Raw genomic sequence first — 22996 nt, forward strand, 5'->3', positions numbered from 1 at the left:
TATTTGTTTGCATTAAAAAAATCCACCGCACACACATTCTGTTGTGCAATGTCATATATTTATATGCAATTTGTACCATGCAAACTACTTTATTTAATATATGAAAATACATAATAAGCCACAGTAATTTTGTGTAATTATTTGATTTTAAACCAGAACACAGCTGGAGGACAGATTAAAGGAAAACTGTCTTTGGAAATAAACTGTGAAGAGCCACCAAAACAGTTCTTAATTCACCATAGCAGTGATTTCGCAAGTCTCTAGGATTGTAGAACCGCTCTAGCGAAGGCTGAAGAGAGCCAACCTCTGTCACCCTATCCTCAGCACCTACAGAGGGATGACAGACAGCACCCTGACCAGCTGTCGTACTGTGTGGTATGTGAACTGCACAAGTCTCTGACCTCAAAACCCAATAGTAGATTGTGAGAACAGCTGAAAAAATCTTCAGTGTCTCTCTACCAACCAGCATCGCCTTATTAAAACTACATCAGCAAAACCCTCAGCATTGCGCTCAACCCCTCTCACCTATCCCATGGACTCCAATAGAAGATACAGGTGCGTCAGCACCACCACCATTAAACTTCCTTAACAGTTTCTTCTTGAGGCAGTCAGATTACTTATTTAGTCATGTGTACTGTACAGAGTTCCTGGAGAAATGACATTTTGTTCCAAGGTATATAAGCTATATAGAGGAATGGCCATAAAAACAACTTGACCTATAGTTATGACTGGACACAAGTGAGCAGTGGAGGGTTAAAAGTTTGCTTAAGTGTTGGTGATGCAGGGATCTGAACTCATGAAATTCTAATCAACTAGCCCAGTCGCCCAGTGCCTTAACTACTGAGGTAGAACTGCCCAGAGTGGAAGAAATGAACATTGTTTTTTTAAAGGATATTCCTTTCCTCCATGCCTTTTGATTAGCTATACAACTGGGCTGAGATTGATAACTGTGATGGTTAAACTTTCATTATTTCTTTCTTCATAACCACCAAGTAAACCACTGGGCTCTGTGTATACAGCATTGTCATCCTGGAATAGAGCGCTGATCATGATAAAAATGTTTCATCATAGGATAAAAATAATCCTTCAGAAGTACTTTATATATGCAGTGTCCATTTCCCTCTATCGTACAAGTGGATCCTAACTATACTGGCAAAATCCTACAACCTTACAGAGTCACCAGTTATTCCATTAATGTGTCATGTGTCTGTTGCTTTCCAAGCCCTTCTCACTGGAGCGGGACCACGAGAGAGAGAGAGAGAGAGAGAGAGAGAGAGAGAGAGAGAGAGAGAGAGAGAGAGAGAGAGAGAGAGAGAGAGAGAATGAGAGAGAGAGAGAGAGAGAGAGAGAATGAGAGAGAGAGAGAGAGAGAGAGAGAGAGAGAGAGAGAGAGAGAGAGAGAGAGAGAGAGAGAGAGAGAGAGAGAGAGAGAGCGACCAAACAAATGATAATGGAATGAAATGAAGCATGGAAAAGCTTATTTATAGGGTTTGGATAAGAAGAGTAATCACTTCATAAGGCCCAGCACTAAATCACCCACACCTAATTGAATTGCTGAAGAACACTAGTTCATAAAACTAAATTGAGCAAACATGTTTCATTAAAGCTCTGATGGGAGCTAAATGAATTGAGTCTCTTAAAATATAAACTCTTCTCTGTGTTGCCTCTGATAAGGACTCCAATCACACTGAAAGGCAAATACATTTTTGCAACTGCTGCTTGTTTTCAGTCTTTCACTTGATGACGATGTGTAGTTTTAAAGACAGCTACTGAACTGTGTTACGCATTTAAAGGGTTCGATTCACAATGTATCGTTTTTCCCATAAACCACACTCACTGCAGAACTCACTAATGGAAACAATCTATTCCTTAGTTCCTTTCAAGCATCTCTAACTCCTTGCTCCTCCCTAACTCACTCTCTCTCTCTCTCTCTCTCTCTCTCTCTCTCTCTCTCTCTCTCTCTCTCTCTCTCTCTCTCTCTCTCTGTGTGTGTCTCTGTGTTTGTGTCTCTCTCTCTGTCTCTGTCTCTGTCTCTCTTTCTCTCTCTGTCTCTCTATCTCTCTCGCCAACATATCTCTGTGTCAGGTGACAGAATGCAGTAATCACAGTAGTAGAGTCAAGACCTTGGATCGCATCCAGGACTGTCTGTATCAGACCGAGTTCCACAGCAGAAAACCCCTCTGTCTGCTCTGGATTACAATCACACCTCTACAGTCAAAGAAATAATGTGTCTCTTACCACTCTGAGAGGTAAATGCTGGAAAGAAATATTTTTAAGGGATTTGGGCATAGTAATAAAGCATTTCATGCATGCAAATGGATACCATCGTGAACCAGAACACAGTGACTGAAACAATGAGGTATATTTTTGACAATATACAAGAAATGATAGAAATTACCTTTTAAGTACCAGCTTAGCACATACAGCAATCACATTAATGTGTCACTGTTTGTTTTTAAATTTCTATATGCTTTGTAACAGATACCTGATGTCTGCTGATACAGAAGATGGTTCTAGTATTAAACGTGGACTCCTGTACTGCAAATATGCAAATGAAGAGCCTGCCAAATTCATCTCAGGGTTTGACCAAAACATATTTAGGGCAATTAGCTACTTCCTACAATTGGTGAGGTTATTTCACTCATTAAAATTATAATGAATTCAACTCAGTGATTTGCATGTTAGGACTAACAAAGTAATCTCTTTGACATTTATTAAGCTGCTCAAAGCATGACCTCAAAGACATATGACTATTACAGTGCAAAATGTCCTTGCTTCTTCTTCCATATGTCTGCCTATGTGAGATATATAGACGAAGCCTTCATAGATCACAACTGCTTTTTATTACACAAATAAGTGTTTAATTCTGCATTAAAAAACATTAACCTTAGTATTTAATTATAGGAGAAAAACAGCCCCAGGCATATGCATGCCAGTAATAAAGTCAAGCAGGAGTTGTAAAGTTCTGTCCTGCTCACTTGAATAATATATAACAGAAAACAGAAATGGAATTGGGCAGAGTGGCAAACTGGACTAAATTTTGTCTCAAATAACTAAATTAAACCATTTTAAAAACATTTCATAAATGACTAAAAAAATCAACAAGACATTCTTCTCCTAGAGTTTCAGGGATTTTAGCACGATCCTAAATCACTGTAACTTGTACATGTGGCAAAGTTTTCTTGCAGTTGTCGACCCAGCTTCTGTTCCCAGAACTTTAAATGCATGACAGTTATCCACCCCATGGAGATGCATGACAAGTCACACATATAAAACAGAGTGAATGCAATCATAGATTGCACCGACTGATTTTTCACCAAGGCTTTTGTGCAACAAAATTTTTTAAAAGGTTCTCGCAAAACATCTAAGACATACAGTAGTTGTTAGTAGTTTGTGCTGTTTGACCTTCACCCACTAAGCTAACGTTTAACTTTCATTAGGTAACTATTGGCAAAAAAGGCCAAATGTCACACTACAATGCCTTTCCAATGCAAAATTTACATGATAATGTGTCAGTAAACTATATGATGAATCATAGTTGAAGCTACTATCACAAATGCACGATGAGGACAGCCAGTGAAGTGTAATCCATCATACTTTGCTAAGCATTATGCATGGAAAGATCAAGATTGATCTCATGGCGATGAACTGAGCACAATCTTACCCCCATTCTGTTTAGCAAAACTGATCTATGAACTTTTTTATATTTTAACATCATTTTAGCTTATATAATAACAGGTAATCTCTTTGTTCTTGCTGCAGCTACAATTATATTTTTGTTCATCCTTGAACTTTTATTGCCAGTAGGAAAATGTGAATCACTATTAAGTGTACTTCTAAGGTGTTGCAGCATATTAAAAGTGATGCAGGGTTATTGTTTTCCATCCCTCCTGTTCCTCACAAGCTCATCAGCATGCTTTTAAGGCAGCTGTTTATATAACAAATAAAGGCTTGAAAGCTTGGTGATTTTGCATTTCAGTGTTTAGAGAGAAGCACAACACCACAGGTGTATAATAACATTATTCTATTTTAGAACTGCTGCAGCTTTCATTAGCCATAATGTAGGCTGTAATTGCATCAAAGAATTGCATGGTGTTTTTCACCGTGTTTTGTGTCTCCAGTCTGTTTAGATATAAAAAAAGAAACCCAGGTGCATTTCAAAGACCTGTTTGCTGCTAGCCTGTTGACAAAGTAGGCCAAAGAACCTTAGGGGCACACAAGCTACCATCTTTACATGATTAATTCCTGAAATGTAAGAGTTGTGCTTATTTTGACTTGATGTACGCTGCATGAAATATCTACGGCATAGAAAGGTGAATATTCTTTTTTTTATTCATGAGCCAAACGGAGGTAATATGACAATAAACCAACGGAGTGACATCAACCAACGTACATGGGCATAAGATGTTGTGTACAATCAGAGATTCTAAACAAGTGCTGTGTTAAAAAGTCACCAGGCCTTTATATTTATAATCTGAATATATATCTTACCATTTTAGTTCAGTTTTCCTACAGGCAGTTCACTGAGTGTAGCATGTACTTACTTGCCCACTTCCTATGACAAAGGGAGCAATGCGTTAATACATTCTGCTTATTATTTAGCCGAGAAAGGGACGCGTGTGCGTCTGATGTCCGGGGCCAGTGATTGTCACTGCAGATTAGAGATGTGGTTTTGCAACTTTCTCTCTGTTTTAACACTCAAACGCTTTGTTCCTCCTTTCCCCGGGGAATATGTCCTCGTAGGCCGGCGGTGAGTCGTTAGCTGGCGGATAAGAGAAACCGTACACGTGGTGGAGCACGTTTTGGGAAGGCACGTAGCCCGGTAGTTCGATAGACGGATGACCGCTTTTCCGCGCCTCTGCACCGTCCTCACGCGCCTGGGAGCCGCACGCCGCTAAGCTGATATAGGAGACCGACCGAAAGTTGGCGGCCACTGTGAGCTCGCGCTCCTCGACAAGCAAGACCTCGCGCGCGCTGCGCCTGTGCGCTCTGCGCCTCCGGTAAACCTGAGCCGCCTGGTACCGCTTGATGACCACCAGGTTTACAAGCCCAATGAGGCACTCGAGCGCGTTAAGTACGGTGGACGCCACCAGGCCACGCTGGTAATCCTTGAGGCGCCCGCACGCCGCAGGTACATCCAATGTGTCCAGGCAGTAGCGCGAGTACTTCCGCTCCACGAGTGACACGGCGTCGCCGTCTACCACCGCGCCCGAGAACGCAGTGAGCACGCCGAGCAGGAACACAAGAAGCCCAAAGAGGAAAAAATTGCGACACGCAGCTTTGCCCCTGCAGCAGAGCAACGCAATGGCCAGCAGTGACTGTCCAAGTCCGAGCAGGATTCCCGAGTAAAACGCACCAGCAGCCGCGCTCAGTTGGAAGTGCGCTTTCACTTTGGCTCCCAGAGAGAGACACTCGAACCCCACCACTGCTGCGCTCACGGCGCACGCGAATAGCAGGCTGCTGGAGACGACGGCGCACGCTCCTTTGCCACTCAACTTCATTATAATCCTCCTCTGACTCGTCCGGCCCGTCTCCCTCCTTCATCCTCCTTGGTCCTCTTCTCCAGCTCTTCTTGAAGTGCCCTCACAATGGGACATGACTTGCCTATGGCTGCTTGCAGAACGGAGGATGTGCGGAGCCACGTGCCGTGCCGCCGTTTGCCACCGCTTCCTCAACGGATGAATAATTGATGGGCAGGGCGCGCTCCTTCTGCGGTAACAGCCGCCCAAATCCAGCTTAAAGGTAGCGATTACCTTCATGACCTTCTCCCGCCATCCACTTCCGTAGGGCTTAGTCGTGAAGACCGAGAGGAAAGACTCTGCCTCCCGCTCTTACAGCCCTCCAGCGCGCGCCGCCGTGAGCAAGCGCACATCAGTGAGACTAGCTTTCAGTCTGAGCTTTGAACTCGCTCCACTCCGACTGGCTGCAAACTCGAGAATGCGACACGTAGTGATGCTTTCTTTCACTGCTTCCCCATTCTCAAACAGAATCTCGCTACAGATGCTATCGTATTCAGATGGCTTTCCCGACGTAAGCTGCTATAAGTAAAATTATGTTTTCAGAAGGAATATGGTTCAGAAACAGTGATTTGGACTATTATAAAGAAAGTGATGTAAAGTTCGTCTACGATCGTACTTGCAAGGATAGCACGTAAAGATAAAGTCTATATCATTCAATATGCATAATAAAAGCTCCAAGAGCTGCCCATGGTGCTGAAACACTGCCTAGTGTTTGTTCAGGCGGAGCTGAGATTGGCTAATTAGGGAGTGGCTAATGTTACTTCTGTTCTGGTGATATGATAACTACGTTATCATACAACTATATGATAACATCCTTTTTTAAATATAAGCCGTGTGGTTCTACGTGAATTTGTAAAGATCAACAATATTTTATGAACCAAAGTCTTCTGCATGCAAAACTTTATTGGGCAGATCAGGTTTTAACAGTTCTCCAAGACTAAAAAAGCCCCCTTTTTGTATTGGAGAGCTGTTAAAAACTGATCTAGTATAACAGAAAAAAAATGTTTTATATTTTATAATCCAGTGCCAAATGTCAAAATGTAAAAAAAAAATGAGAGTTTAAAAGTTGTTTAGGCCAGAGGGTAAACAGTATTTTCACATCTGAGAATGTTCTGAAAAAGCAAATTCACTCAGTTACTCAGTGTGTGTGTGTGTGTGTGTGTGTGTGTGTGTGTGTGTGTGTGTGTGTGTGTGTGTGTGTGTGTGTGTGTGTGTGTGTATGTGTGTGCGTGTGCGTGTGCGTGTGTGTGTGTTTGGGAAGCACATGGCTACATGGCATGGCATGCAAAGTCTCAAATTGAAATGAGAAAAGCTTCAGCTTTCTGCAAAGTACAACATTGTTTATATTCCTTTTGATGAACTGTTTTTATTTACCAACTCAATACATTCGTATTAAAACAGTTTAAATTATACAGAGAAGCTCTAATTTCAGCTATGGTAACCAACAATTATTCCCATGAGGGAGCTAATCACAGCAATTAAGCCAAGCTGCAGGTGTCAGCATGTCTCTGGCTTTTCTAAGTTTCGGGCTTCTTAACATGCAGCAAATGTACACCACTCACAAAAGTGTTCCTACTACAGTCTTACACACACTTAAAAGATTGCACACTTTAGGGTAATTATAGTACAGGTCTGGTTTGTTGGCACAATTACTTTTTGTGTAACGGTACTGGAAAACTCCAGGGGAAACACAATCATTACAGTTGCAAGCTGTTTTTCTTCCCCCCAAGAGAAGAAGCAGAATACCAGTGTAAACTAGGCTCTTGGTTCTACATGGAAGTGAATCATATTCATTCAATCATCTCAGCTAACTACAGTATAAACACATGCAGACAAAAGGTACAAAGTGCGTTCATAATTAAATAGATGGTAAATTGCTTTACAATCCACTTTTCTGAGAATATCCTCAGTAATTAATATGCACATAATACTAAAGACTTAATTTACGTCTGGACAATATGGCCAAATATATATTTATATATTATTATAAAATTAATATATATACATATTTTGCCTAAATTAGGGACAGCAGGGATACTAATCCAGTTGCCTAAACAAAAAATCAACCTCCAGTTGTGTGTATTTTATATAGAAGATCATAACTGGAGTTACATTTATGTCTAAAGGACTGTGCAAAATTTTACAAAATAATAGATGATGACAGTATCGTCTTAAAATATCACTCTTAACAGTTCATGCAGCAGTTTAACAAATACAAATTTAGGACAGATGTGGTGAACTATTCATATAAAAACTTTGAAACATAAGGTGAGCATATAGAGCAAGAACTTATTGGCAGCACAATTGGTGAATGGTGGCTTCAAAATCATCTAAAGATGATATGGTCATTACTATGAAAGCAGATACTCTCAGTAAACTGTACATAAAAATGTTAGCTCAGGTAATGGATTGCAAAAATCCAGCATAAGACATCCAAACATACACCAAAGAGTACTCAAATAAAATATAACTATCTGAATGTAAACTACATGGCAGAGCATTGTTTAAAATGCTTGTTTAAAATCTTATTACAGACTTATTCCTACACACTTTGGGAAGGCTTTCCACTAGATTTTGTGAATTTGTTCTTAGGTACATTAGTAAGGCCAAGCACAGATGTTGGGTGAGGAGTTCAGGGGTGCATTCGGAGCTTTCAGTGTGGTTAGAGTGAGTGTTCTTTGTAGCACACTCACAGATCTTACACACTGACCTTTGCAAACCCTGATTTATCAATAATAGACATTGCTTTGTGGTCAGGGGCATTGTCAAGTTGGACTATGTTTGGCACTAGTTCCAGTGAAGAGAAACTTTAACAGTAAATGTAAATTTTAACAGCCGTGTATGGCTTAAGTGATCAGTTTTCCATTTATGTTTGGCCATATGATGTATCATATTCTACTTTTAGTAACCAATAAATGGTGGAAGCATTTCTTCTACTGTGTAATGCTATTAAACCTTTGTATGGATTCTCTTCGGGCACAAAATTCAAAATTCCTCGACCCTTCACCCTAAAGTTGTTCAGTGCTAACATTCTCGGTCACTCATTCAATAGTCTTAAAGTCTCTGGAGCAAATGTAGAGAGGGAGAGGGAGAGGGAGAGGGAGGGAGGGAGGGAGGGAGAGAGAGAGAGAGAGAGAGAGAGAGAGAGAGAGAGAGAGAGAGAGAGAGAGAGAGAGAGCAAATTCTGCCTGTGCTGTAGCCAATGAGGTAGAGACAGAGCTCCACTTCATAAACACTTGTCCTATCTACAAAGAAATTTGATTTTAATTTTTTCCAAAATTTGAAATAATTTGTCCTGACAAACAGCACAAAACTCCAATATTTGCTGGGAGAAAAAAAGAGACTGCATTTCCCTAGCAGCTTGGTACGTTCATAGTTGCCACAAAAAGAGGGAGGAGTCAACCAATAGGTAATGTGCTCATGAAACCATACCTCGATTATACCTCACTTATAGATTTTAAACTTTTATTTTGCTATCCTTTTATTTCTTGGTTTATTTATAATTTTGTTTTCATTCCTTGTTATTTTAAATGTTTGTAAAAATACATGTAAAATTTGTCATGTCATTATGTTATGTCATGTCAAGCTAATTTTGAACTGAATTGAACTGAGAGAGAGAGAGAGAGAGAGAGAAAGAGAGAGAGAGAGAGAGAGAGAGAGAGAGAGAGAGAGAGAGAGAGAGAGAGAGAGAGAGAGAGAGACCATTAAAAAGGGCATTTTCTCTATTTAGAGTTTTTTACATACAGCACACTAAAGTAAAGTGGCTCACTATGCAAATAATTATAAACTATCCAAAAAAAAAAAAAAACCCTTTTGAATTTGGAATTTTCTGGCTTATTTTCAGTAATAACTTTATCCTGGTATGGGTTGTAATGGATGTGGAGTTTATCCACACTCTTTCACTCCTAGAGGCAATTTATCTTAGCCAAAATACTTACTAGCAGGAAACCAGACAACCCAGAAGAAATCCACATGCACACTTTGAGAATAAGCACAGAAACTCCACACAGACATTAACCCAAGCTCGATGCTAACTACTGCACCATCCCTCTTCACATTTCTGCAGCTTTAAATAAAATATCTCCTCACAGGAGAAATAATTGCTTTCCAAGCTCTGTAAATCAGAGGGAAAAAAATGTAAGTAGACTACTAATATCCAACCAACCTGTTTGGTGGACAGTTTGAAAAGCCCCTTCACATTGACTTTGTGTATTATACAATCCACTGTAAAGGAATTGGAATGACAAGGCTAATTGCTTTGCTTTACACTGAAGATATTCAGGTTTGGGTTTCCTTCTCTGGAAATGAAATGTTGCTCTGTTGGTTTAAGGTCTGGTGATTGACTTGGCCAGTATAAAACGCCGCACTTTTTCCCCAGCAGGATGAAGTGCTTTGTTGAGTTAACAGTGTGTTTTAGGTCATTGTCTTGCTGCATAATGAAGGCTTAATAATGCTGCCTGTTAAGAAATCAGATAAAGTTGGATGCATTTCTCAGTAAATTGGCAGACAGGATGTTTCTGTAGACTTCTGAATTTTTTTTGCTGAAGCTTTATGGCTCAGCTCTGAATTTGTTTGCAAATTCCAATCTGGCCTTCTGATTTTTACTGCTCTCAAGGTATTCCTCAAAAAACGTGGATTGCGAGACCTTCATCTCTGTCCTGCGGAGGTGGTTAGTAATGTCACTGACTGGTACTTTTGGGGTTTTCCTCATAGATATCAATACTTCTGTCATTAACTGCTGTTGTTTCCCATGGCCAACCTGTTTCAATGTGTGCCTATTAGTACACCAGTGGTTTCTTTCCTTTTCAAGACCATTCAAATTCCTGTGATGGCTATACCCATGTCTCTAATCGATTCTCCCTCTTTTCTCAGCTTCAAAGGGGTAGGACTGTGTTTATGTAGAAGAGAGAATAAATTGGTGCCATCGCCATACTGATGAGTTTGCTATTATTGTACAAGGATCACCATGGCTGTTGACAAAGGAGATAAAAGAATAGGAAAGTGAGGTAACTATTTGCAGAACCACACCACGCACACACAATCGTTGGGTTGCCATGGTGGGAAATGTTAGAGAAGAGAAGACAGAGAGACTATCCTGTTCCATTGAGTGCATACACATCTGTATATGACAGATACAGCTGCTCTGATAGATTCCTGGGAGAATCACACAGAAAGCTGGAGAAGCATATTAGCTTCTCAAAATTAGAACTAGTATGGAAGACAAACATTCATGTGGTAATGATATCACAATATTACAATAAGAAACCCAATACTTGACATGCAGGTGACTTATTACATACACATAAATCATTATGTTGTCCAAATAGAGAAAAAAATAGAGCTTAAAAAAGCCCATTTTCCTTTAAAAATTACAATTCTCTCTTGACTATTCTAACAAAAAAAATGAACAATTACAGATTTGAATTTGAAGCAGAAATCTCAGAAAGGTAGATCACACAATCTAACTTGAAAAAATTAGCAAGACTCTGCTTTCTAATGTGTTAAAATTCACTATAATAGATGTCCACAACCTGATCATGGTATATAGCACACAGCATGCATACATAATCCCAAACTGATTTCTCCTTATTTTTTATTTCCCTTCTTTTAAGTATATATTTACTATCAGTCATACTCATGGACACATGCCTGACTGACTGTCACATTAGAATAAGGAATAAAACACTACAACATGAAATACACCTGGGAACAATAAGCATGCAGGATTTAATAAGGTTCTGAAATGAACATCAGTGAACTCATTGCTATTCCTTCCCTGTGCTAGAATACAGATAAGGGTTTACCTGTCCAGCATCATGAAACACTAAATTTTCCTCACACACACTCACCCACACTCACACACACTCACACACACACACACACACACACACACACACACACACACACACACACACACACACACAGAGAGAGAGAGAGAGAGAGAGAGAGAGAGAGAGAGAGAGAGAGAGAGAGAGAGAGAGAGAGAGAGAGAATCAGAGCCTAGAGAACTATTGTTTCAAATATTAAAAGTTGAAATGCACTTAATATGTTAACACAGACATTCTTCATGATTTAAAACATACCCACGTGTTGAATGATTGTGCCCTAGGCTGATGTTAAACCATGAAAGACCTCTGTGATTTTGTGTTGGGTGATTGAGTTCTTGGCACACCCTAAAATTAATAATGAATTGGTATCATTTCTTACAGACCTCCTCCGATTACTTTCTACCTCATTTACTTTCATGTACCTGGTATTTCCCTTGTCGGCTATAATAAATAAATAAATAAATAAATAAATAAATAAATAAATAAAGCTTACTAAGAACTTCATCTCTCCTTTTTGCATATAAAAACCGGTCACAGGTTATTTATATTTGGAAGCAGATCGAGACTTATGAGGACTATGAAACCAGATAGGAGTTGTAAAACCAAACAGTTCACATCAGTTCTATTTGTACAGCTCAGTTAACAGTAGATCTTGTCATAAAACAGCTTTATGTAAATCTGAACGTAGATGTAAAACTCTGTTGAGAATCTTAACGGTGGATGTAGCAAAGAAAACCTCTCTAAGACAATACGCTTGAGAAGAAAAAGAGTGATAAATGTGAATGATGTTGCCCAGTTTATCTAGAGATAATCCACACACTGAATCCTGGACATACAGGATTCTGGGATGTATAAATCCTTACAGTAACCATGTGTGACCACCCACAGCCTCAGAAAAACAGTAATAAGTGCAGATGTCAAGCAAGGATAATTCAGTCAGGCCTTTTGGATGACATTTAACTGGCTAGGTCTGAAGAGCACCAAAAGCTGTAGTTATCCAGAACACCAGTCACTGAAGGTTATCGTAGGATGTTAGGCAAACAGGTTCCCTAATGTAGTTATCCATGGAGAACTAATGATATAAGCTTTCATCAGTCAGAGGTAACTAAGGGTAACAGATGATGTTCAGTGCTACAGTATGCTCTGGCTATATCCCAGAGGTGATATGATTATGGTTATGATCGCTGAACTGCTCTAAAAACCATGTCTATATAATACTGTAGGAAATAATTGGACTATTTTGAGTCCTTTAAGGCTAGGACACTATCAGGAAGGCTCTTGTTTCTTTTAACACAGCTCAGTCTTAGGACAGGATAAGACTAGTTAAACATTGACAGTCATAGTGGAATCTGTATAACAGAACTAAAGCTGGATCAAGTTGTTATTAAAATAAAAGCAGGTCTGGAGAATCAGTTTCAAATGATGAAACTCAACTGGCATCAATTACACACCAGCGTACAGTCCCACTGTCAGCTCAGTGAGGTTGTAAATAGACTGAATCAACTACTCAAGCTTGTAGACAATATTTTAAGACCAGAGCTTACAGGAAAGATTGGTTAAAGGAACAAATAACCCTGACTGTGGAAGAGGGAGCAAACAAACTCATTAGCCCACATCCATTTTGTTGGATTCCTGGGGTATCACACTACTAATAGAGCAGTCAGTACCTATGGGACAAGGCCTGCAATTACTCACCAGCTCTGGCCACAGGCCCTGAAGTATTAGTCAACACCACTTCTCTTCCCTGCCACCTTCTAAAACAGAGGGCCCTAGTGAAATGAACAGAGGACTTCTTACAATGCTGCCTGTTAAGCTAGTTGAAAGAGGTTGCAGATGAATTAAAGGAGAAACGTCTTTGCTTGGTGTGTATACAGACAGACCACTCGGAATTCTCCTGCTCTCTCCTGCATGACCTGGGAGGCATTGGGTTGCTCCAATACAGCAGTCAATATTCAGAGCCTGTTTACAACAGAAAATGGGATGAAAATGAGATCCTCTCTTTCGTACACTTGTGAATCCTCAGATGAATCCGTAACCACGGGACACAATGAGCTAAAAGCAAGCAAAGGTAGAATACTGAACTAAAATACATATATTTAAAAAAAAAAATCATACAAAGCTGAAGATCTGGATTGGTTCTCGATCGACACAGCCAAAGTTTATCAATTAAATGAAGGTCATGGAAATTAAAGGGGAATTAAATTATTCAGAAAGCAGTGTATGGTGCTATAATAAGCAGTGCAATGGTCCTCCAGCAGTACTAATCTGACACTCATGTATTAATTAAGGTCACAATTAAGCTTCATCCATATAGATAAATATGGATAAATACTATAAAACATATGAATAAAGCATGAAAAAGTGTTTTTTCTTTTCTTATTTAAAAACAGAAATACACATATTGCACTTTGCTTTCCAGTTTCATGTTTATTGGTGATAAATACCAGACATCAGTGGCCAGTCAGTCATTTTCTACCACTTATCTGAACTACCTCGGGTCACGGGGAGCCTGAGCCTATCTCAGGTGTCATTGGGCATCAAGGCAGGATACACCCTGGACGGAGTGCCAACCCATCGCAGGGCACACACACACTCTCATTCACTCACACACTACGAACAATTTTCCAGAGATGCCAATTAACCTACCATGCATGTCTTTGGACCAGGGGAGGAAACCGGAGTACCCGGTGGAAACCACAGCGGCACAGGGAGAACATGCAAACTCCACACACACAAGGCGGAGGCAGGAATCAAACCCCCAACCCTGGAGATGTGAGGCAAACATGCTAACCACTAAGCCACCGTGCCCCCCTACATCAGTAGTGTCCAATCTTATCCACAAAGTGCGCAGGTTTTCAATGGGTACAGGTTTTCATTCCAACCAAGCAGAAGCCATGCCTGATTCCACCTGTTTAATCAGTTTTTCTTGGCTTTTAGTAGACTCAGGTGTGCCTTCTGTTTGGGTGGAATGAAAACCTGCACCCACACCGGCCCTTTCCGGATAAGATCGGACACCTCTGCCATACATTTACCTTAAAATATACAATATACATGCATTTTTTTTGTATGAAATCTTCCTCATGAACTCTGTATATTCCCCATCAGTGGTGCAGGTTCCAACAGAACACATCCCAAATTCATGAGAATGGATTATGAAAATGGATTACAGACAGCAGAAACCAGAGCAACTGTATGAATTTATTAGCTGCAGCCCTTCATGAAGGCATAATGGAGGTGGGGAAGAAACTGGGCTAAATGAAATATATTGCAGGCACAGGGGTACACAAAAAAAGACAAAAATAAAACCGTGGATGAGTGCTGGCTGAATTCATTTAGAAGGCATCTGCTCAGCACTAGTGGCAAAACCCCAGTCACACAGGGAAATGTACACCTGTTCTACATCAAATTAGTTTCCCTACACTGATTTAAACCGTTAGTCACTGTCTTTCAATTAATTATGTGGACGAGAAGAGATCAAGTCCGATATCTTCCAAAGCAAAGTAGTGATAGTGATGCATATTCTTTCCCGAGATTCATATCAAATAAAAATAAACGGTGTGTTAACCTTTTTTTTTCTTTTTTTTAATTGTAAGCATACAAAAACAACCATATGCACAGAAACTTTGCAGAATTTGTTGAAATATTTTGGCAAAAGTGGTTTGATAATATTTGCAGGTTAAGCATATTATTTGTTAGTCTTATTATCAATTCTCAATTTCTTTTTGTCCATCAGACTCTGAATTCCAAAAGTTCCTTTCAACTTGCTAGTAAACTATGACTGATTCATTGCAGCCTTCAAGTCTTGTCGCATAACTACATGATGCTTTCATATTCCTGCTCTACATTTACAGTTACATAACGGGCTTTACCAATATGGTAAAACCAAAATATAGAAACAACACAGTTCAGCGAGAGACATTTAAGCTTCTAAGTAAGAGTCTTACTCCCTCTAACAAGTTATACAGAACTGTGCCTCTCTCTCTCTCTCTCTCTCTCTCAGTTATTGCTGGGGATCTCCTGCTCCTCAGTGGATGTAGACTGGATGTCTTCTGAGCCATACTTGCTCTGAAGAGAGCGGGCCACGTAGCGCCAGTATTCCCGCCGGATAGTATCCTTCTCCTGGGCAAGCTGCTCACAGATCTAGAGGAGAGAGCGGGTGCATATGGGGTAGAACAGGAGAGTGAGTGAGCGAATGAGTGGGAAAAGCTCATTAAGCCCAATACAACAAAATGTTCAAGAAAAAAATGCTGCTGTGAAACACTGCAAATTCCCCTGCCAGGTAATGGCAGCCTGACCTGCACTTTACTGTAGAGCTGACATTTTTCAATCCCAGGAAGAGGGATTGGTTTGTAGTATTCCTGAGGGAACATTACACCTCTCTGTGAGACACTAAAAGCCTTTTAGCTCAAGGAAAAGGTGATCCTACTGTTAACAATTTTCAATATTCAGCACTTCTTGCGCTTTGTGAAAAGATCACTAGTGTGGGTTTGTTTCTTTTAGACCTATTTCGCCATTCCTTGGTCACTTTGCTGGAAAAAAATAAAAATAAAAAATGCTGAGGAAAACACACGAGAGTTATTTTTGAGTATTGGTTTATCTCTTAATTAATTTGTTTATGTCTCCATAAAAATGCCAAGCTTATTTCACAGCAAGTGACTGCACAGAAATCGTTCAAACCTCACGTCTGTTTTTATTAGGCTATGGAGACAATTTTGAAAAAATGACTCGAGTGATCCATCTCCTGTATATCTGAATTGTAATTTGACATGTAATTTATATTGTATCATATTTATATTCTATTATGTTTATTATTATATTACAACTGCAGACAATCGTGCTGGGTTTCATTCCTGTGAGCCAAGACTTTGAAGTTACAGTGAAAGCAGGCGAACAGAAATGTGATAGCTGACAGCACAAAGGTAACAAAAAAGGATGCCTGGTTTTCTGCTTCGACGTGCAGACGACGGGGTCGTCATTCTCGCATGGTTTGAATGCACGGAAAATCCTCAGCGTGAATGTGGCAGACAAATGCGTAGCGATTGTGTGTTAAAATACAATCATGTCAACATGGATCAGAATCTCAAAGCACCTTATAGATTCTATGCCATATGTGCAGTGCCACACAGACTAAATGGGGTTGTTTTCCCAAAAACACCCACATTATTAAAACATTAACACAGCAGTTGTGCATTTATCCAGTACACGTTTCCACAGACAACGGTGGAATACATGGTCGAATGAAATGGATAACCAATAAGACGCAACTCCTTTAGGTCTCGACTAACGCAACCGATACTAAACCAAATATCTAAATGGTATTTATATTCGCCCATTGGCCTGCATTTCAATTATTAATTGATCTGGTTCCCTTTCAATTCCCAGCTGTTCTTTTGTCCTTATTGCTGTACACACAGTATTTAACATTCCTGATCAATGATTCAAAAATGTAAGAGTCAATATGTGTATTCACAAACTGCACACGAATCGCTTCAAATTCTAATCCCCTTTGTCCAAAATGGTAACTCTACAGTAGTTTTGCACATGGATTGTAGAATTATAAAACATCTAATAGCTTAATAAAATGTAGATAGCCACAGGTAAATGAAACGACCAAAGAAAAACAAAACATTGTATTAACCTTTAAGCGCTTAAGCATAATGACGCTTCGGGTCGACCCGAGTTTAAAGATCACATGACCACACTTACCACCTTAAATGGGGTTTAGTTTACACATGCACTTCTTCCCTTAAAGCAATTTCAGTCATTCTAGCAGTATTAATTTATTTTTAAGCCATTAGCTAAGGTACAAATTATGATAGCTCTCAATTTATATTAGTGATTAAATTCTATGCTCCCACTGGAGATCGCTGAGGAATCAAGAAACTGAATAAGTTCCTTTACAGTTTTGTATCCAGCTGCATGGGGTTGGTTCTATTTTGCCTGATTAAACAGAGCATCTGTTGTTTTTAAAAACCTATGGGCCCTAGCTCAGAGTTTAGTTTACCATTAGAGAGAGATGCACTGTTAGAAATTTTAATATACTTGCTAAAATTCTTAATATTTAAACAGACTATGCAGTTATGCTGAGCATTCGAGATAAAACTCAGCGTGATCGTTTCTATGATTATGTCTGTACTTGTTTGACGAACACAATGTTGTGTTTAAGATGTTTTTTTTATTTACCTCTAAGCCCTTGTTGAGTGTGTCTATGTTGTTGCTACTGCTGTTGCTTTCGAGTGCGTCCTCGTAGAAATCCACTAGGAAGCCGAGTAGATGTGGCGAGCAGCATGTCTCCTGCAGATCTAGAACTTGCTGAAGCACCCCAGGATGCGTCGAGAGTCCTGAAGCCTGCAGAATCCTACATCGATCAATCAATCAATCAATCACACACACACACACACAACACTTCAGTTCCAAACTCACAGTCTTGCACATAGCAGGTACAGATCTAACAGTACTAAATAGTCATAAATGTTGTCTTGAGATGTTTAACTTATTTTATAATCTCTTTTCTAGCTCATGAATGATTCCTTTTGTTCCATTCGGATCAGGAAACAGGAATCTTCTAGATTGAGAAACGCTGCCATCTACTGCTTGCATGTACACACTACCCTAGCAGAATATCAGCATGTTGTCACTGATGGGGAGAAACACTTACCCTTTCAGATAATTCCATGCACTTTCATTGTGTGGTGCTTTCTTGATTTGTTTTATGGTGTACCTTTTGCAAAAAAAGAAAGAAGCAAACTGTTCTGTTGTCCAATACCAGCGGATAGAATGAAATGAATGGTAAAAGGCTTCTACGAGACGGAAATAAACATAGATCATGTAAGAAGAAAGAAGTAATGGGCCAGATCCGGCCTGGTCTGTTTGCAGCACTCACTGCACTTCACGCTCTAGCACATCTGGGGGACAGTAAGTGGTGGTGTGACTGATGACAAAATGACGCTGGTTCCATGCCGAATTATTCCTCACATCTTCCTCTAGGAGCTCCTCTACATATTCCAGCTCGCCGTCCCACAGTTTATATTCCTGAGAGAGAGACAGAGAGCGAGACAGACAGACAGAGAGAGAGAGCGAAAGAGAGAGCGAGAGCGAGAGAGACAGAAAGAGAGACAGACAGACAGAGAGAGACAGAGAGAGATAGAGAGAGCGAGCGCAAGAGAGAGATAGAGAGAGCAAGCGCGAGAGAGAGAGAGCGAGAGAGAGACAGAGACAGACGAACAGAGAGATAGACAGACAGACAGAGAGAGACAGAGACAGAGAGAGAGACAGACGAACAGAGAGAGATAGAGATAGAGAGGGAGAGAGAGAGAGAGAGAGAGAGAGAGAGAGAGAGAGAGAGAGAGAGGGGTGTGGGTTTGTTGGTTTCTAAAGATTTCAACATTTACATTTATTCACATGCCTGAAGCCAAATCAAAAAAACCACCCAAGCACACAGATGAAATCAGAGGCAAAGGAATATGTCAGCATTTGACAGCATCTGTAGCGTGGGTGAGATTATCACCACAATCCTTTCAAAATGATTCCTTCCACTGAGAAACGCACACAAAACCCCATATACCCAATCACTAAGACTGAAAGTATCCAAATAAAGTTTCGTATCATTCAATAAAGGTTTGTGATACAAAACTGTAAACATGTTCTCAGGAATTATTCCGTGAACGTTATCTTTATAACAAAGCTCCAGAAATCCGTAGGTTTCCGAAAGCGGGACCTCTTTCACAGACGAGGGAGAATGTGTGCTTATGCATTCTCGGTATAAGGTATCAAAAGGTCTCTCAGTGCCGATGATCAGGTGAATAAAACTTTGACTGGTTGTTTATTGTTGATATTCAACAACTATTAGGTTTTTCTTGAAACAGGAAACATGTCAAAATTCTCCTCAGTGGTAACTGGATATAAGCTACAGATATGACCGAGATTAAGTTGGAAAGAAAAATGATGGAATATTATTTTATAAAACACCTCATAATAAACCAACAGGCAGCTCTGTGGATTAGAACTCACAACCTTATGGTCACTACAGCAAAACTTTTCCTAAACAGTTATATGAGGTTACTTTTGTCTCCACAAAATGACAGCACCAAACCTACTGGTTCTACTGTAACGTACTGTAACAATACGGATCATTTTGAACTTTACAGTAACAGACATTGATGTTCTTGGCTGCACATCTACAACAGCCTCTAGGTCAAAAAGACAAAAAGTTGCAATTGATAGGTTTAGTTTGCGATCTCTTAACCGTCAAAGGTTAAGAGGTTAAGTTTAGAATGCTTCACCATCCTGAGTTGAAATCCTTTAGTACGGTGCGAAAAATCACCAGGCTGGTTGCCAAGCAGAAGCAAATCCCACCGCATGGTGCTTTGCAGAGTCACCATAACCATTGTCACGGCCACCTGTTAAGTCAAGTCAAGTTGAAAAGCTTGTACCATATACAGCTGAAGCAGTACGTCGTGAAATAAAAGGTGCTACATAAAACAACACAGAGCTAAGTAACTTAACTTAAAGTAAGTTGTCCTAGCCACATAAAGTGCACTGTGTTTAACCTAGTGCAAAGAGACAATACAAAAATACTACAAGAGAAAGTAAACAAAATAGCACCGTCCAGAGTGCATTCTGTATATTATACAGAAGATTGTGCAAAAATATAGAAATTTTAGATAGCATGACTGGAAGAAAGACTTGCGAGGTTGTTTGGACTTTTACCTGAATGACCCACTGTCTGTGCTGCCATGCATGGTAGTTCTTGGCGTCCTGAATGAGGATCTCAGATGTAAACTGCAGCTCTTCAGATGGATCGTTAAGCCACTCGACCACCATGTGCCTGTGATGCCTTTAACCAAGCACAAAGTGCAAAGTCAAGCAGACAAGAGTGCAACAATAGTATAAATGTGTGTGTGTGTGTGTGTGTGTGTGTGTGTGTGTGTGTGTGTGTGTGTGTGTGTGTGTGTGTGTGTATTTTAGGGACAACATTTAAGAGAAAGATTTAAGAGTTTATGAAGAGGAAGCTTCTAACTGCTGCATAAGTGACTGTGTGTAATGTATGACGAAACACAAATAGTACATAGTACAAATCTAATTAAAAGCACATGGTAATAAACAAACAGATGGTTTTCCATAATCTAGAATAAGAAATTAGTTAACTGTCAATGAAGTGAAAGCAGAATTACCAGACTTGATAGTTCTTGGGTTGTTCTTCTATAATTGCAGTGATATATTTCATCTCCTTTCTCAGATCTTTCTGTAAGGCCTGCAGCAGTACTCTCCTGTAGTGCCTGTACAGCGGATTGCAGCATATTATCAGTAACCATTTACGTGCAGATAGAGCCAGGTGATATGGCAGTGTTATGTCGAAATATTTGCGTTCCAATACTTTTGGTAGCCCGTGTAGCTGAACAGAAATGAAATGATCTTGCATTAAAGATATGTGCTTATGTAGAAAAAGTGTGGATCACAAATGTGGTTTTTAAGCACTCTTCACAGTCACTTTCTTCTAGTTTACACTAAACCTAGGTAGAGACGGGGTCGGAGAGATTGGGGGATTTCTTATATGCAGATTTCTGCGTCAAAGCAAAAATTTGACAATCATGGAAATGTGCAATTCTCACAGTGGAAATCAGCATTCTACTAATCACGGATCTATTGCTGTTGCACAGTTTGTACACGGGCTGATTTAAACTATACAGTGTATAGTTTAAATCAACAAACTATATTCTTGCATAGACAGCTTGCAAAATTACAAGAAATCTCCTGCACGTTTGATGTAACCAGCAGAATCCCAATGACAGACACACTTTATAGGTAATACTGTTACACAACCGTGTTATGAGAGTTAAAAAACCTACAAAGAAGCTGTAGAAGTCAGGAATTTTATTCCTACCTCGAAGCTATATTTTAGTCACAAATCATCAAATACTGCTGCTAAATGAATCAATCAACCATTAAAACACATCCACAGTTCAGACGCTGTTTATGTACTAAAACAATTGAAAGAATTTATAATTATTAACATACTTAATTATTTTTAGAACAATCTGAACCTGTAGTACATCTTCTCTACACTATTAAACATCTGCTCATAGATATTAAAAATACTTATTTTCATATATATATATATATATATATATATATATATATATATATATATATATATATATATAAAAAACACACCGTACAAAGTTTATAACTCAGAAATAAAATGTGCATTAAAATCTTCTTCTAATCATTTCGAGATTCGAACCGAATTGAAGTCTGTATCGTTACACCTCTATTTTACATTCTAAACACACACAAACGAGGTATGTTCATCTAAACAATGTCACAACAACGCTTGTATATCCTAATACTTCCACAAAACTTTACTAAACTCACCATACTGTGTAGTTTGCAGCGTTAAGTTCAATGGCTTCAGCAGTGAGCGCGAACGCTCTCTCACTCTTCTCATCATTCTTCAGCAAGGCTCTGAAGTAATCAAACACATCTGTAACTGTAAAGACACAAAGTCACCACATTTAAATACTGTATGTTTTGTTTACTAAAGAGAGAGAGAGAGAGAAAGAGTGTGTGTGTGTGTGTGTGTGTGTGTGTATACAAGCTAAATTCACTCACATCTGTCTGAATATGCTATTTTTACCACAGGGTTTGGCCCATCATCCTGAGGAACAGGCTCCAGATCTGCCCAATCTTTCCTGTCCCTTTTCAAAGAAAACAAAACAAAACAAAACAAAACAAAGAAGCTTCGTTTAAAAGCTTGTACTTTAAATATGTAATATGAATGTAATATGATCAGGTCTATCAGGGTTGCAGAAAGTTCACGGGTTCTGAATTACTACTCCAAATACACACCAGGAGAGATGCTTAAGAAAGTAGCAGAACAATTGCATAGGGATGAAAACAGCCTAGAAATAACAAGCATCATAGTGTACAGTGAGACAGGCTGTAAATAACCGGCTTAAGTAGCATTTCCTGTTCCAAAAACCGCTCTAAAGACCTTTCCTGAAGCCCCAATATGATGGTCTCATACCTAAAGTTCTCCCAGATACCACAGTAACCAGTGAGTTTAGTAGTTTAACTACCTAAAGCTGTAAGTGAACACAAAAGCTACAGTAGCCGGCTATGCTAATTAGCAAGTTAGCAAACTAGCCACGAAGCTGCAGTATTTACCTATAAAACACATATCCGCCGCTCAGAGGCTCTTCCAGATCCATATTTAATTCTTCTTCCACATAGTCATAGTTTGCGTTTACTTCCTCTAAGGCATCGGACACAGCGTTAGACATTTCCTCAACTGATGCCATTTGTAATGAAAGTGAACTAGCTAGCTCGTCTTAACGGAATGATGAGAGGAGAAGGGAGTTTGACAGACTGTCGAAGACGAGGACGTGTCAAAATAAAAGTGTTCTGTTCCGACGTTAAGATGCAGGAGACTTTTAATAGAAAGTTACTTATGTATGTCGATAAAGCAAATAAAATAAAATAAAATACATTTATTTTAATTTATTACATAATATTTATTGCAGCCTGAACATTTAAGACTCAGTATTTCTCTAAATCAACAACAACAACAACAACAACAATAAAATATAAATAAAAATAAAATAATAAAAATAAAATAATAATAATAATACCATTAATAATAATAATAAT

The 22996-nt window shown here is 39.3% G+C and overlaps 2 protein-coding genes across 3 annotated transcripts; both read right to left on the reverse strand.

Moving 5' to 3' along the window:
* Positions 1-1932: 1932 nt before the first annotated feature.
* Positions 1933-22731, reverse strand: fnta (farnesyltransferase, CAAX box, alpha). 2 transcript variants are annotated; one of them, XM_047802584.1, is made up of 10 exons: positions 22514-22731; positions 21959-22044; positions 21722-21836; positions 20521-20625; positions 20057-20183; positions 18231-18379; positions 18006-18068; positions 17531-17705; positions 15321-15487; positions 1933-1983 (listed from the first exon to the last, which is right to left on the reverse strand). In XM_047802584.1, exons 1-9 carry the CDS (start codon positions 22645-22647, stop codon positions 15344-15346), a joined length of 1098 nt encoding a protein of 365 aa, XP_047658540.1. In that variant the 5' UTR covers positions 22648-22731; the 3' UTR covers positions 1933-1983; positions 15321-15343. The 2 variants fall into 2 exon arrangements, with proteins under 2 accessions (XP_047658540.1, XP_026991832.1); XM_027136031.2 differs by lacking the exon at positions 1933-1983 and having other exon boundaries at positions 14527-15487.
* LOC113636115 (transmembrane protein 271-like) lies at positions 4310-6198 on the reverse strand. Its single transcript, XM_027136034.2, has one exon. It carries the CDS (start codon positions 5499-5501, stop codon positions 4692-4694), a length of 810 nt encoding a protein of 269 aa, XP_026991835.1. The 5' UTR covers positions 5502-6198; the 3' UTR covers positions 4310-4691.
* Positions 22732-22996: the final 265 nt, after the last annotated feature.

Source organism: Tachysurus fulvidraco, chromosome 17 (assembly GCF_022655615.1).
Source record: "Tachysurus fulvidraco isolate hzauxx_2018 chromosome 17, HZAU_PFXX_2.0, whole genome shotgun sequence".
NCBI classification, from domain to species: Eukaryota; Metazoa; Chordata; class Actinopteri; order Siluriformes; family Bagridae; genus Tachysurus; species Tachysurus fulvidraco.